This window comes from Vitis riparia, chromosome 6, assembly GCF_004353265.1.
Source record: "Vitis riparia cultivar Riparia Gloire de Montpellier isolate 1030 chromosome 6, EGFV_Vit.rip_1.0, whole genome shotgun sequence".
NCBI lineage: Eukaryota > Viridiplantae > Streptophyta > Magnoliopsida > Vitales > Vitaceae > Vitis > Vitis riparia.
This window is the reverse complement of record NC_048436.1, coordinates 5,845,538-5,859,336: the sequence shown is the minus strand read 5'-3', so window position 1 is coordinate 5,859,336 and position 13,799 is coordinate 5,845,538. Positions and strand designations below refer to the sequence as shown.

General features: G+C 38.5%; 1 protein-coding gene across 1 annotated transcript; it reads right to left on the bottom strand.

Annotated features, from left to right (window-relative positions):
- Window positions 1-2,827: 2,827 nt before the first annotated feature.
- LOC117916346 lies at window positions 2,828-10,535 on the bottom strand. Its single transcript, XM_034832298.1, is given in 9 exon segments — window positions 2,828-3,523; window positions 3,745-4,230; window positions 4,302-4,511; window positions 5,671-6,158; window positions 6,663-7,280; window positions 7,283-8,228; window positions 9,140-9,240; window positions 9,305-9,311; window positions 9,443-10,535. Coding segments are annotated over 9 exon segments (4,599 nt in total). The 5' UTR covers window positions 10,490-10,535.
- Window positions 10,536-13,799: the final 3,264 nt, after the last annotated feature.

The window sequence follows — 13,799 nt, the reverse complement described above, 5'->3', positions numbered from 1 at the left end:
TCGTCCACAAGGATGGATTATTCTCGGTAATTAAGGCTTGAACGAGATGATAAGAAATGATGGTGATCAAATGAAAGTTACTTGAAATTGCATGATAAATTCTCAAGATAGCAATGTATTCAAATTGAATTGAAAATGAAGTGTAAAAGAGAAGAAAATTTATAAGATGTGAGATTCTCGGAGTTAGGATTTTCTAGAGAGCAATTTCCATGGTGAATAGGTGTTGAGATCTAATTTTCATCAAGTTAGATTGAAAACCTAAATTCTCATCTAAACCGATTTTTGATTTAGCTTTAGATCTAGATCTAATTTCTCTTAAAATTAGGTAATCTAATCCAAGAGATCAATTTGAATCATAAATCCAATTCATCTTAAACTATCTTCCAATGATTCACACAATGCAACTATTCAATTTCATCAAATCTAGCATTAAGAATTTGATGAATCTACCTAGCTTGCATTGTAGCAATCATTCAAGACAATTTGAAGAGAAAAATCCCCAAATTTCAATTAATCAACCAATTGGATCTAATTACCTTTACAATTCAGGCTCAATTCTCTAATTCACCATAGATCTCGCCTTTAGATCCTCCCTCCTCCGAGAAAAACGTGATTTAGCCACTCATGCTTGGAGATTTGATCTCACAAGACATGTTTGGCTACCGAGAAAATAAGAGAAACTGAAGGAAAATGGAGAATTATATAGAGAGAAGAAGTATGAAAAGTTATACAATTAGAAAATGTATCAAAAAGTTCTTCAATGAGTTAATCCCGTTTCTATTTATAGGCCAAGGTAAAAATGACACTTGGCAACATTCTAGAGGTCTTCCGGATGCTTCTTCATCAAGGAAGCTGGAGGAAATGAATTTTCGCACGAGCCCTAGCAATTTCGCATGATGGTGCGAAGTGGAGAATGCAACAGCTTCCTTTTCGTTCTTCTGGAGCGTTTCGCATGACTGTGCGAAAATTTCGCATGGTCATGCGAAATTACTTCTTCAAAAATTCCCCTTATGCTGCAGCCACCACCCTTCTGTCTCATTTCGCATGACTGTGCGAAAATTTCGCATGGTCATGCGAAACCGACAATTATGCTATTCCGGCTCCTCTTTACAACTTTTCTCATTTCTTCATGTTTAATCCATCTCCACCACCTTCAATTAAGCTTCAAAGCTTGGTTAAAGTGCATCTCCTCTTCCTCATGACCACATTATGTACCCTCCTCCATTCATTTTCCATTTGTCAATCCATGCTTCAAAAATCACCTTAAAATATCTCCAAAACTCAACAAAAACCATTAGTATCACTTGCAAGGGTAGTAATGTATTACTTGGGCAAATTAGGCATAATTACTACTCAAACGGTGTAAAACACATGAAAGTTAGTATCTAAAATATGTGGTTTTTGAGTAGTAATCATTCCCCCCAACCAACACATTGCTAGTCCCTTAGCAATGGTATAACAAAAAGAAAAAGAATATTACTCAAAAAGAAACTCTTAAACTCATTTGGACAATGTGTTTGAAAATCCCATAGCACAAATGGTCAAAAATAAAACACACCTCACCATCCATAGGTGTCATCAAAATCTCAAGCTCATTTACTATCTCTAATAGAAAAGACATCATGCAAATTAAAGCGTCAAAGATATATCCATTTCCAACTCCCCAAAATGATATTTCCAAACAAGTCTTGAGTGAAATTAAACTAGCCCCCTAATATATTATTCAAAACTATTCATCCCCCTAACCATGCCTAATTTATCTTAAGCAACAAAAACCACTCTCTCATAGGTCAAGAACGCACCTATCTTTATTTATTTTCAAAGGTCTAATTGTAGGATGCAATGCTAAAGGTATCTCCAAGTATACGGTCCATGTAGCGGGGATTCATCGATGATTCCCAACCATAAGGCATAGGGCACCAAGTTTATAGGACTGATTCAGCCACTAACTCCTCAGACTTCACCCCGGACTCCACAATTTAGGATCCAATACCTTAGCACCCACAATCGAGCTCATACTCCACCTATTCACCCATGTAGCGAGCATTGAGGTCGGTGACTCCCAACCATAATGGCTTAGGGCACCAGGTTTTAAAGACCTTTGGGCCATATACCCCTCGGACCTTGCTCAGGTTTCAAGGAAAGCATAACTCAACCTTTTTATTCAATCAAATTTTTTTTTTTTTTTTTTTTTTTTTTTTGAAGGATTGGGCACATTGGCCTCTTCTTAAGGTGTCTCAACTCAATTTAAAAGTGATTCAACTTGCTAAGACAATTGGGTCCAAGTCTTAGGGTTAGATTAGTTTTTCATCTTATATCAGGGGTCTAGAGTGCACAGTGTGTGTCAAGACTCAATTAGAAAAAAAACTTGGGAAGATGAAAACTTCAAAGTCAAATCAACTCAATCCACATAACAAGTTTTCTAAGATCAAGCAAATGAGCTGATATTCCAAATCAACTTCTTTCAAGCTAGGTATGCTTATTTATCAATCATAAGTGCTATGATCTTTTCAAAAACAAAATTACTAAAAAAAATCTAGCTCATACACAAGCTAAAAAAAATTCTAGCAACCAAAAGAATCAACATGCTAGCAAAAGTTCTTCCTTTCCTATCTCCCCCCAACCAAACTAAACATTGTCCTCAATGTTTACCAAAAAAAATGTAAAGCAAGGAAGGGAAAAGTACCTGCAAAGCTTTGTTTTCCAGCTTCTATAACTGTGACAAAACAATATAGAAGTATAAGTGTGCTAGGAAAGGAGGAAAAATAAAAAAATGAACACTAAAAAAAATTGGAGTCAAGGAGAAAAGTGAGGGCACTCCCTATCCTCAAGCATGAGATGGATGGGAGGGGGTGATCTCGGAAGGTGTCAAAATGGTGGTGGGTACTGTGGACTCCCTTGTTGTGGAATTTGTCTCTTGTGTAGGTGGGACGGACAGAGGAGGAGCATCATGAACACTAGCTGGCTTCTCAGAAGAAGAATTCCATTGTTGGACAGCCATGGTAAGTTCATCAACTCTTTGGACAAGTTGCCTCTGAGTGAGCTGGATGTTTGCTTGATTTTCTTGAATCATATCCAAGCGAGCTAAGAGTTGATTGAATGCTTCAGCTGATATATGGACATAGCCATCAGAAGCTGATGGACCTATGTTTGGGGTAGAAGAAAGACTAGCCAAAATATGTGCAGCTGAATCCGGATTTTGGGGAGTAGAAGTAGCTCCTGGTGTGGTTGCAGCTGGTGATCTTGGGGGTGTATCTTCTCCATCACCAAAATCTTCAAGGATCAGATTCGGAGGAGGCACATAATGATGTTCATTATCAGTGGTCAATGAGGCACTTGTGAGAGTGGACTCGGTTTTGGTCACACTACCTTGCCATCTGGAAACAGTATAGACTTCCCTACAATGATGCTTCTTTTCTTTATCAGGTTCAGTAGGGAAGCCATAGTACTCCAATATGGTGCCCAACATGCGCGGGAAGAATAATGGATATTTCTTGGCTCTTTGCAATTGCTTTAGATGTACCTTATCTTCAAAGTAAAACAGGGCAGCCATGAATAAATCAGCAGGAGTCCACCATTGTCCACTAATAATTTGAATAATGCCTCTAGAATTTGTTCTCGCCTTTGCATTGCATGTTGGCAAGGATAGACATTGGAGCGTAGGACATGATCCAAGAACCAAAATTTTGAGTCTATTTCTCTCCTCAGCACTGCATGTGTGTTGATGGATTGATTTTGAGAGACAATCCGGACCATCTCAGCAGCCTCAATTCGAGTAATAGGTTGAAACTCAGCTGGATTTGGAGGTGTGAAAGGAATATCCAAAGCTCTTGCTACCATTTCAGAATTCAGCATACCTTGTCTCCCATCAATTTCGAAATAAATCACTGAAGGTGGATATACTCCTCTGCTGGTCATGGTGCGGTAAAATTCCCGAATTATGCGAGGATAGAAGAATGGTCTAGGCACCATGAATGGCTCCAAAAAATATCGACAACAAAGCTCCGTGGAGAATTTAGTAAGAGATGATGCAGCAAAAGCCTTGAAATCATAGTAACATTCTTCATGAAATTTTCTATCTGAGCAGTCCTCCCTTGCACCAGTGGCTAATTTCTTCTTCGGTGCTTTCGTGAAGTGGAACTGAGGTGGTCGGCTTGGTGGAGGTGCAGATTTTGTAACCGGAGTAGGAGCAGGGGCTTTAGCAACAGTGGACTGAACTACAGCATGTTGCTCTGAAGGAGTAGCAGGGATGTCGGAAAATTTGAACGAGTTCGAGCTCTGACGCTTCGTGTTCTCTTCACCGGTAATTTTCCAGGAGTAGCAACCATCTTTGATTTTCCTTTATCCATTGAAGATCTTGCGGCATTCCTCTGATTTCGATGTCCAGAAATGGGAGGTTCAGAGAGGGAAAATCCCGGAGGTGATTCGGGATCGGTGTCTTCGTCATTTCCGTCATTCATCACCACAAATTCTTCCTCAATGTCTAATGATTTTCGTTTTTGATTTCCCATCTGTAACAAAGAAGAAAAAATTACAACGAACAATTTGATGAATTAACTGGGAAATGGAGTAATAGATATCAATTTGTCCGAAGTTCGCAAAAAAATTGCGGCAATCTCCCAAAATGATTCAGACTATTCAACTCAGATTCGTTTTGCAATTTCAGAGAGATGTTGAGTGAGATTCAAATACCTGGAACGCTTGAAATGTCGGGAATGTTCGAGTAAATCTCCGAAAATCAAGAACTGAAAGTAATCAGATTCCCGACGTTTGATCGCGGTTTAGGGCAAGGGAGATATGCGAGAGAGAGAGAGAGTGGGTGAAATGGAAAAAGGACTGATGGTATTCCTCCTCAGTTTGGCATGACTAACGAAGACGAAGCGTTTTCGCATGAGGCCCACTTTCAGTTAATGGTGCGAAATAAAACAGGGCTTAAATTGGGGGCAATTTCGTCTTTTTTTTTTTTTTTTTTTTTTTTTTTGATAGATAGAAATTTTGGCACGGATATGCGAAATTTTCGCATAAGTGTGCGAAGTGGTCCAGAGGGTTCATTTTGCTGCAGTGCTTAAGTTGGATTTCGCATGGTCATGCGAAATGTTCGCATAGTTATGCGAAATGGTCCAGAGGGTTAAAAAATTTTGCACCACCCTTATCAGTTTCGCACAGTCATGCGAAAATTCCGCATGATCATGCGAAACGGGACAGAGACTCGTTTTGCACATTTCCTAAGCTATGAAAACTCCCCTGTTTTGGCATGAAGACTCCCCTGTTTTTGGCATGAAGACTCCCCTGTTTTGGCATGAATATGCACACTAGTGTTGGGCCATTAAAACTCCTTCTCCCTTTGCCTTATGCATTCCATCCATCCGGAAAATCCTTCAAAACACAACTGATATGATTAAAAAGGGATCATTCATAATGACTAAAAAAATAAAAATAAAAACACACAAGCAAAACAAAACAAAAAATCAAAGAAAAAGATTTGCAAGATCATTGGGCTAGTTAGTCTTTTAGAAGACTAAGCCCACCAAACCTGGAATGCTCAATTTATGGACGGGTCAAGAAGGTACAGCTCCTCCTTCTCTTGCACCATAGGTTCCATATATGGTTTAAGCCGATGTCCATTAACTTTGAAGATACATCCATTCTTTGGATTAGTAATTTCGATACCCCATTCGAATACGCTTTATGAACCAAGTATGGGCCATTCCATCGAGATTTGAGCTTTCCCGGAAAGATGTGCAATTTTGAATCATATAGGAGCACCTTTTGTCCCTCTTGAAACTCTTTTCTAAGGACAATTTGATCATGCCATCTTTTGAGTTTGTCCTTAGAAATTTTTGAATTCATGTAGGCTTCGTTCCTCATTTCTTCTAACTCATTCAAATCTAGGAATCTCTTCAACCCAGCTCTTTGCATATCAAAATTCAATTTCTTTATGGCCCACCATGCTTTATACTCCATTTCCACTGGTAGATGACATGCCTTACCAAAAACCAACCTATATGGTGACATTCCAAGAATTGTTTTGTAGGCAGTTCGGTAAGCCCAAAGTGCATCTTGAAGTCTTAGTGCCCAATCCTTGCGGTTTGCATTCACCACTTTCATCAGGATGTTCTTGATCTCACGGTTAGCTAACTCCACTTGTCCGCTTGTTTGTGGATGGTAAGGTGTGGCTACTTTGTGTTTCACTCCATATTTAGCGAGAAGGTTACTGAATATCTTGTTGCAAAAGTGAGTACCTCCATCACTAATAATGGCCTTTGGCACCCCAAACCTTGTGAATATATTTTCCTTGAGAAATTTAACAACCACTTTGTGATCATTATGCTTACAAGCTATTGCTTCCACCCATTTTGACACATAGTCAACTCCTACCAGGATATAGGAGTATCCAAAAGAGAGTGGAAACGGTCCCATGAAATCAATCCCCCATAGATCAAATAATTCCACTACCAATATAGGATTAAGTGGCATCATGTGTCTCTTTGTCAATTTTCCAAGCCTTTGACACTTGTCACAAGACTTACAAACTTCATGTGCATCTTTAAATACAGTGGGCCAATAAAAACCTGATTGGAGAACCTTCAAAGCTGTCTTTTGAGTGGAGAAATGGCCTCCACAAGCATAAGCATGGCATTGCATAAGAATTCCTTGTTGTTCTTCTTCCGGTACACACTTCCTAATGAGTTGATCAGCACAATACTTGTACAAAAATGGTTCCTCCCAATAGTATGCATGCACCTTGGATAAGAAAAATCTTCTCTCTTGAATAGTCCATTCCTTAGGTAGTTCTCTAGTGACTAGATAATTTGCAATATGAGCATACCATGGATTGGTGTCTACTTTCAAAAGAGCATCATCAGGAAATTCTTCATTGATGGGGGGGCTTTCCGGAATGTGTTCCACAGAAATTCGGGATAGGTGGTCAGCTACCACATTCTCTACACCTTTCTTATCCTTTATTTCAAGATTGAATTCTTGAAGAAGTAAAATCCAACGAATTAGTCTTGCTTTAGAGTCTTTCTTGTTGACTAAATATTTCAAAGCTGAATGGTCGGTGAAGATCACTATAGGAGCTCCAACAAGATATGCTCTAAACTTGTCTAATGCAAAGACAACCGCAAGCAACTCTTTTTCAGTGGTGGTGTAGTTCTTTTGTGCCTCATTAAGAGTTTTACTTGCATAGTAGATAACATAAGGTTTCCCCTCATCTCTTTGCCCTAGAATTGCTCCCATTGCTTGATCACTTGCATCACACATAACTTCAAAAGGCAGTCCCAATTTGGTCTTCTCACAATAGGTGCAGTGGTCAATAGTCTCTTCAACTCTTCAAAGCAATGTTGACAATTTTGATCCCATTTGAATTTGGCATCCTTAGCAAGTAAGGCACACATAGGTCTTGCTAGCTTAGAGAAATCCTTGATGAAACGTCTATAAAAACCTGCATGACCAAGGAATTGTCTAACTTCTTTAACATTTGTTGGTGGTGGTAGATTCACAATTATCTCTATCTTTGCTTTATCCACTTCGATCCCTTTCCTTGAGATAACATGACCTAAGACAATGCCTTTTTCTACCATAAAGTGGCATTTCTCCCAATTTAGCACTAAATTTTTCTCAATGCATCTTTGAAGTATTGTTTCCAAATTTGAGAGACAATCTCCAAAATCCTCACCATAGATGGTAAGGTCGTCCATGAAAACTTCCATGATTCTCTCTACCATGTCACTAAAGATACTTAGCATGCATCTTTGAAAAGTTGCGGGAGCATTGCATAAGCCAAATGGCATTCTCCTATATGCATAGGTACCAAAAGGGCAAGTGAATGTTGTCTTCTCTTGATCTTCCAAGGCAATCTCAATCTGAAAATAACCAGAGTAACCATCAAGAAAACAATAATAAGGATGTCCCGAGACCCTCTCCAATACTTGGTCCATGAATGGAAGAGGAAAATGATCCTTTCTTGTGACAGCATTCAGTTTTCGATAGTCAATACACACTCTCCATCCCGTGGTCAATCTTGTAGGAATAGATTCTCCCTTTTCATTTTGTACCACGGTCACTCCTGACTTTTTAGGTACAACTTGAGTAGGACTCACCCAAGTGCTATCCGAAATAGAGTAGATAATTCCAGCTTGTAACAGCTTAAGTACCTCATTTCGAACAACCTCTTGCATGTGAGGATTCAATCGCCTTTGAGGTTGACGAATTGGCTTAGCATTTTCCTCCAAATAAATGTGGTGAGTGCATACCAAAGGACTTATCCCCTTAAGGTCAGAAATGGACCAACCAATAGCTTCTTTGCATTTTCTTAGAACTTCCAACAAGCTAGCTTCTTGTTGGCATGATAATTTTGAAGAGATCACCACTGGAAACTTATCTTCCTCAAGGTATGCATATTTTAAATCACTTGGCAAGGGCTTGAGATCGAGCTTAGGTGATCCTTCCTTCTTTTCTTCTTCATCATTGGTTAGAGATAAAGGCTTTTCTTTTGCTTTCCATTGCATAGGATGATTCATGGAGGTAATTTCATTAGCTTCCTCAGTTTTTTCTTCTTGCTCAATTTCTTCAAATTCTTCATAAGCCTTCTCCATCTCTTCCTCCCTTATTCCTTCCACATGTTCTTCTATAAGAGTATCAATCAAGCAAGCTTCTTCTTGTTCATCCTCATCTTGATTTGGATGTCTCTTGCATAGATGAAAAATATTCAGCTCAAGAGTCATATTCCCAAAAGTGAGCTGCATTACCCCATTTCGGCAATTTATTAATGCATTTGCTGTGGCTAAGAAAGGTCTTCCAAGAATGATTGGAACATGATTAGGTTCTCTTGCTATTGGCTCCGTATCAAGGACAATAAAATCAACCGGATAGTAAAATTTATCCACTTGAACAATACGTCTTCAATCATTCCTCTTGGAATTTTAATTGACCTATCTGCCAAAGATAATGTGATAGAGGTAGGCTTGAGTTCCCCTAGCCCCAATTGCTTGTACACCGAATAGGGAAGAAGATTTACACTTGCACCCAAGTCAAGAAGAGCTTTCTCTACATATGTATCTCCAATATTCACCGAAATGGTAGGACACCCTGGATCTTTATATTTGATTGGAGTCTTACATTGGATGATTGCACTAACTTGTTCAGTTAAGAAAGCTTTCTTGTTGATGTTCAGCCCCCTCTTCATTGTACATAAATCTTTGAGGAACTTGGCATAGGGAGGAACTTGCTTGATCATGTCTAGGAGTGGTATGTTAACTTTGACTTGCTTGAGAACTTCAAAAATCTCAGTTGCATTATTTACCACCTTCCTTGATTGAAGAGCTTTTGGAAAAGGTGGAGATAAGAGCCTATCTTTCTTCTTAACCTCTTCATTGACAACCTCATCTTGCTTTGGTCCATCATCTTCATTCACCTCTTTCTCTTTTTCTTGTTCTTTCACATTTTCTTCTTGTTCCCCTCCTTTATTCTCTTTTGGTTTTGGCATAGGTTGATCAACTTGTTTTCCACCTCTTAAGGTAATGATTGCCTTCACTTCATCTACCTTAGCCAAATTTTCATTTTTTTCTCCAATTTCATGAACTCCCCTTGGATTTTGTTGGGGTTGTGAAGGGAATTTTCCTTTTTCTTGCACCGTATGCATACTTGTGAGTTTGGAAATAGCAAGCTGCATATTATCAAATTTTTGTGTGAGATTGGTTTGCAAGCTATCAAATTTCTGATTGAAAGATGTCTCCACATGATCCATCCTTTGATTTAATTGAGTATTGATACTCTTTTGATCTCCAATGAAGTCCCCCATCACTTTACTCAAATTCACTATAGCTTGTTCTACCGGTGAAGCTTGAGGTTGAGAAGTTTGCATGTTAGAAGAAAATTGTCCTTGTCCACTCTTCCAAGATAGATTTGGATGATTCCTCCAACCCGGATTATAAGTGTTTGAAAATGGAGAATTGTTGGAGTGTTTAACAAATCCAACAACATTAGCTTGCTCCATAAACATTTCTCTAACAGCTGGTATGGTGGGGCATTCGCTCACTAGATGTTCACCGGATTGACATATGGAGCATTGAGCAATTTGCATTGGAACATCATTAACCACTTTGATTTCATTAGCTCCTCTTGCTTCAAGTTCTTCCAATCTCCTTGATAGAGTTGCCATTTTTACTTGCACATCTACATCCTCATTCAAAGTGTACATTCCCCCTTTAGCATTGTTTTGGGGCTTGACTTTGCTGGAGTCTTTTCCATGAGGTTCATCCCATGATCTAGATATTTCAGCCACATAGTTTAGAAAATCCATAGCTTCATCAGGACTCTTGCTCATAAAGTCTCCTCCACACATGGTTTCTAGCAATTGTTTCATAGCCGGTGACATACCTTCATAAAAGTAGCTTACCAACATCCAAGTGTCAAAACCATGATGAGGACAAGCATTGACAGCCTCCATATATCTCTCCCAACAAGCATAAAATTTTTCATTCTCCATGGCCACAAAATTGGAAATTTGTCTCTTCAGTCCACTAGTACGATGAGCTGGAAAAAACTTCTTCAAAAATTCAGCTTGTAGTTCAGGCCATGAGCGGACACTTCGCGGTCTCAAAGAATTCAGCCACACTTTTGCCTTGTCCTTGAGAGTGAAAGGAAACAATTTAAGCCTCATAAGATCAATTGATGCAGCCCCTTCTTGAAAAGTATGACATACTTCTTCAAAATCCTTTATGTGAGTGTAAGGATTCTCATTCTCCATTCCATGGAATTGAGGAAGAAGTGGCACCAAATAAGGACGGATGATCATTTGCTCACTAGGAGGAACAATGCATGATGGTGCACTCATTCTCGGTGGATGCATATGGTCCCTCATAGATCGATACAAATGGAAATTTTCTTCATTTGGACCATGTTGACTTAGTTGATCTTCACCTTGAGGTTCCATTGTATTTTTAGCAATTCCAATATTCAGCACTTGAGTAGATGAATTAGTTCTTTCCAACCTTCCCTTAGAATTTCGTTCCCAATGGAGCATACAAGGGTTAACCTACACAGCAAACAAAGGAAAACCAAAACACAACAAAAAGACAAAAGAGAAAAAGAAAAAGAAAGATGAAATCTGGAAGAAAAATAAGATGAAAGTGGAGAATTGGTAAAGAGAACTTCACCAATCTTGTGATGTGGATCACAAGGGTTAATCCTCACCAAAGAAAATGCCTCAATCACCTTGGCACCATCCCCGGCAACGGCGCCATTTTTGATCGCTCATATTTTGTCGTTTGTTGGATCAAAACAAAATTTATAACCTAATTCACTATTCTATAGCAATTTGTACCCGATCAAAAAGTGGTTTTAGTACAAACTACCGTAGTATAGTGGTATTTAGGTATCGTCCACAAGGATGGATTATTCTCGGTAATTAAGGCTTGAACGAGATGATAAGAAATGATGGTGATCAAATGAAAGTTACTTGAAATTGCATGATAAATTCTCAAGATAGCAATGTATTCAAATTGAATTGAAAATGAAGTGTAAAAGAGAAGAAAATTTATAAGATGTGAGATTCTCGGAGTTAGGATTTTCTAGAGAGCAATTTCCATGGTGAATAGGTGTTGAGATCTAATTTTCATCAAGTTAGATTGAAAACCTAAATTCTCATCTAAACCGATTTTTGATTTAGCTTTAGATCTAGATCTAATTTCTCTTAAAATTAGGTAATCTAATCCAAGAGATCAATTTGAATCATAAATCCAATTCATCTTAAACTATCTTCCAATGATTCACACAATGCAACTATTCAATTTCATCAAATCTAGCATTAAGAATTTGATGAATCTACCTAGCTTGCATTGTAGCAATCATTCAAGACAATTTGAAGAGAAAAATCCCCAAATTTCAATTAATCAACCAATTGGATCTAATTACCTTTACAATTCAGGCTCAATTCTCTAATTCACCATAGATCTCGCCTTTAGATCCTCCCTCCTCCGAGAAAAACGTGATTTAGCCACTCATGCTTGGAGATTTGATCTCACAAGACATGTTTGGCTACCGAGAAAATAAGAGAAACTGAAGGAAAATGGAGAATTATATAGAGAGAAGAAGTATGAAAAGTTATACAATTAGAAAATGTATCAAAAAGTTCTTCAATGAGTTAATCCCGTTTCTATTTATAGGCCAAGGTAAAAATGACACTTGGCAACATTCTAGAGGTCTTCCGGATGCTTCTTCATCAAGGAAGCTGGAGGAAATGAATTTTCGCACGAGCCCTAGCAATTTCGCATGATGGTGCGAAGTGGAGAATGCAACAGCTTCCTTTTCGTTCTTCTGGAGCGTTTCGCATGACTGTGCGAAAATTTCGCATGGTCATGCGAAATTACTTCTTCAAAAATTCCCCTTATGCTGCAGCCACCACCCTTCTGTCTCATTTCGCATGACTGTGCGAAAATTTCGCATGGTCATGCGAAACCGACAATTATGCTATTCCGGCTCCTCTTTACAACTTTTCTCATTTCTTCATGTTTAATCCATCTCCACCACCTTCAATTAAGCTTCAAAGCTTGGTTAAAGTGCATCTCCTCTTCCTCATGACCACATTATGTACCCTCCTCCATTCATTTTCCATTTGTCAATCCATGCTTCAAAAATCACCTTAAAATATCTCCAAAACTCAACAAAAACCATTAGTATCACTTGCAAGGGTAGTAATGTATTACTTGGGCAAATTAGGCATAATTACTACTCAAACGGTGTAAAACACATGAAAGTTAGTATCTAAAATATGTGGTTTTTGAGTAGTAATCAAGTGTGCCCCGAATCAGGGTTCAAAACATCGTCCGAGTCGTATTCGCCTCAACACCAGTTGCGACGAGTCCGATACCCGATATAATTTTTACCTAGACTTGACCTTAAATTGTTTGGACTCGGATGACTTGACTGGTATTCCGAGTTAACTCGGTCGACTTGAAAAAAAAAAAAAAACTAATCAATAGATTCCATGCAAAAGAAACCCATCACAACAATAATCAAAACTTTAAGAGAAATCAGAGATTCTTCTGCATAAGAAAACCCTTGGAAATTTTGAAACAAACCCGTGAAAATTTGAACAAACCCGTGACCCTTTCAAAAGCCTTTAAAAAGAGACATGATTGAAGAATAACTTACTTAACCCTAAATCCACCATTGCCAGAGTGTAGATTTTTCATCTTTGGTGCACTACCGATGCCGCAATGGTGACTGGACGCCGGCAAGGCAACCCTCCTCCCTTCGATAGTCCGATTGTGGTTGTGTGGTAGCAGTGAAGGTCCGAGTCATCTGAGAGGCTGCAGATCGTGGTCATCGTGGTGTGTTGGGGAAGAAGATAGTGGGCAAGGGTTCTTGGGGAAGAAGCTAGCAGATAATAAATGTAAAGTTTGATTTACCTTATTTAAATCAAAACACCCCTACAATATATTTTGATTTATTACTTTAATTTAGGAAAGATAAGAGCTGGTTGATGGGTCATTCTATCGCTCTTTTCCATTTGTTCTACCTCTACATGATTTGATTATTGGGTTGCACTCCTAGCTTGCCATGTCCCATGGACTTTGTCTTTGGCCCTTTTGGAGACATTTTTGTATTTTACTTTTGGATAAATTATAACTGTGATATCTACGGTTTTAAAATGTATATACATGTAAAAAAGAGCTCATAAGTATATAACGCTAATTTTTTTCCTTATTCAATGTGAAAAATCATATGTAACGTCCACATGCCCAAATCATATATTTTTTTTTATATATTAATTTATAGTAAAAAATTCTACAAGA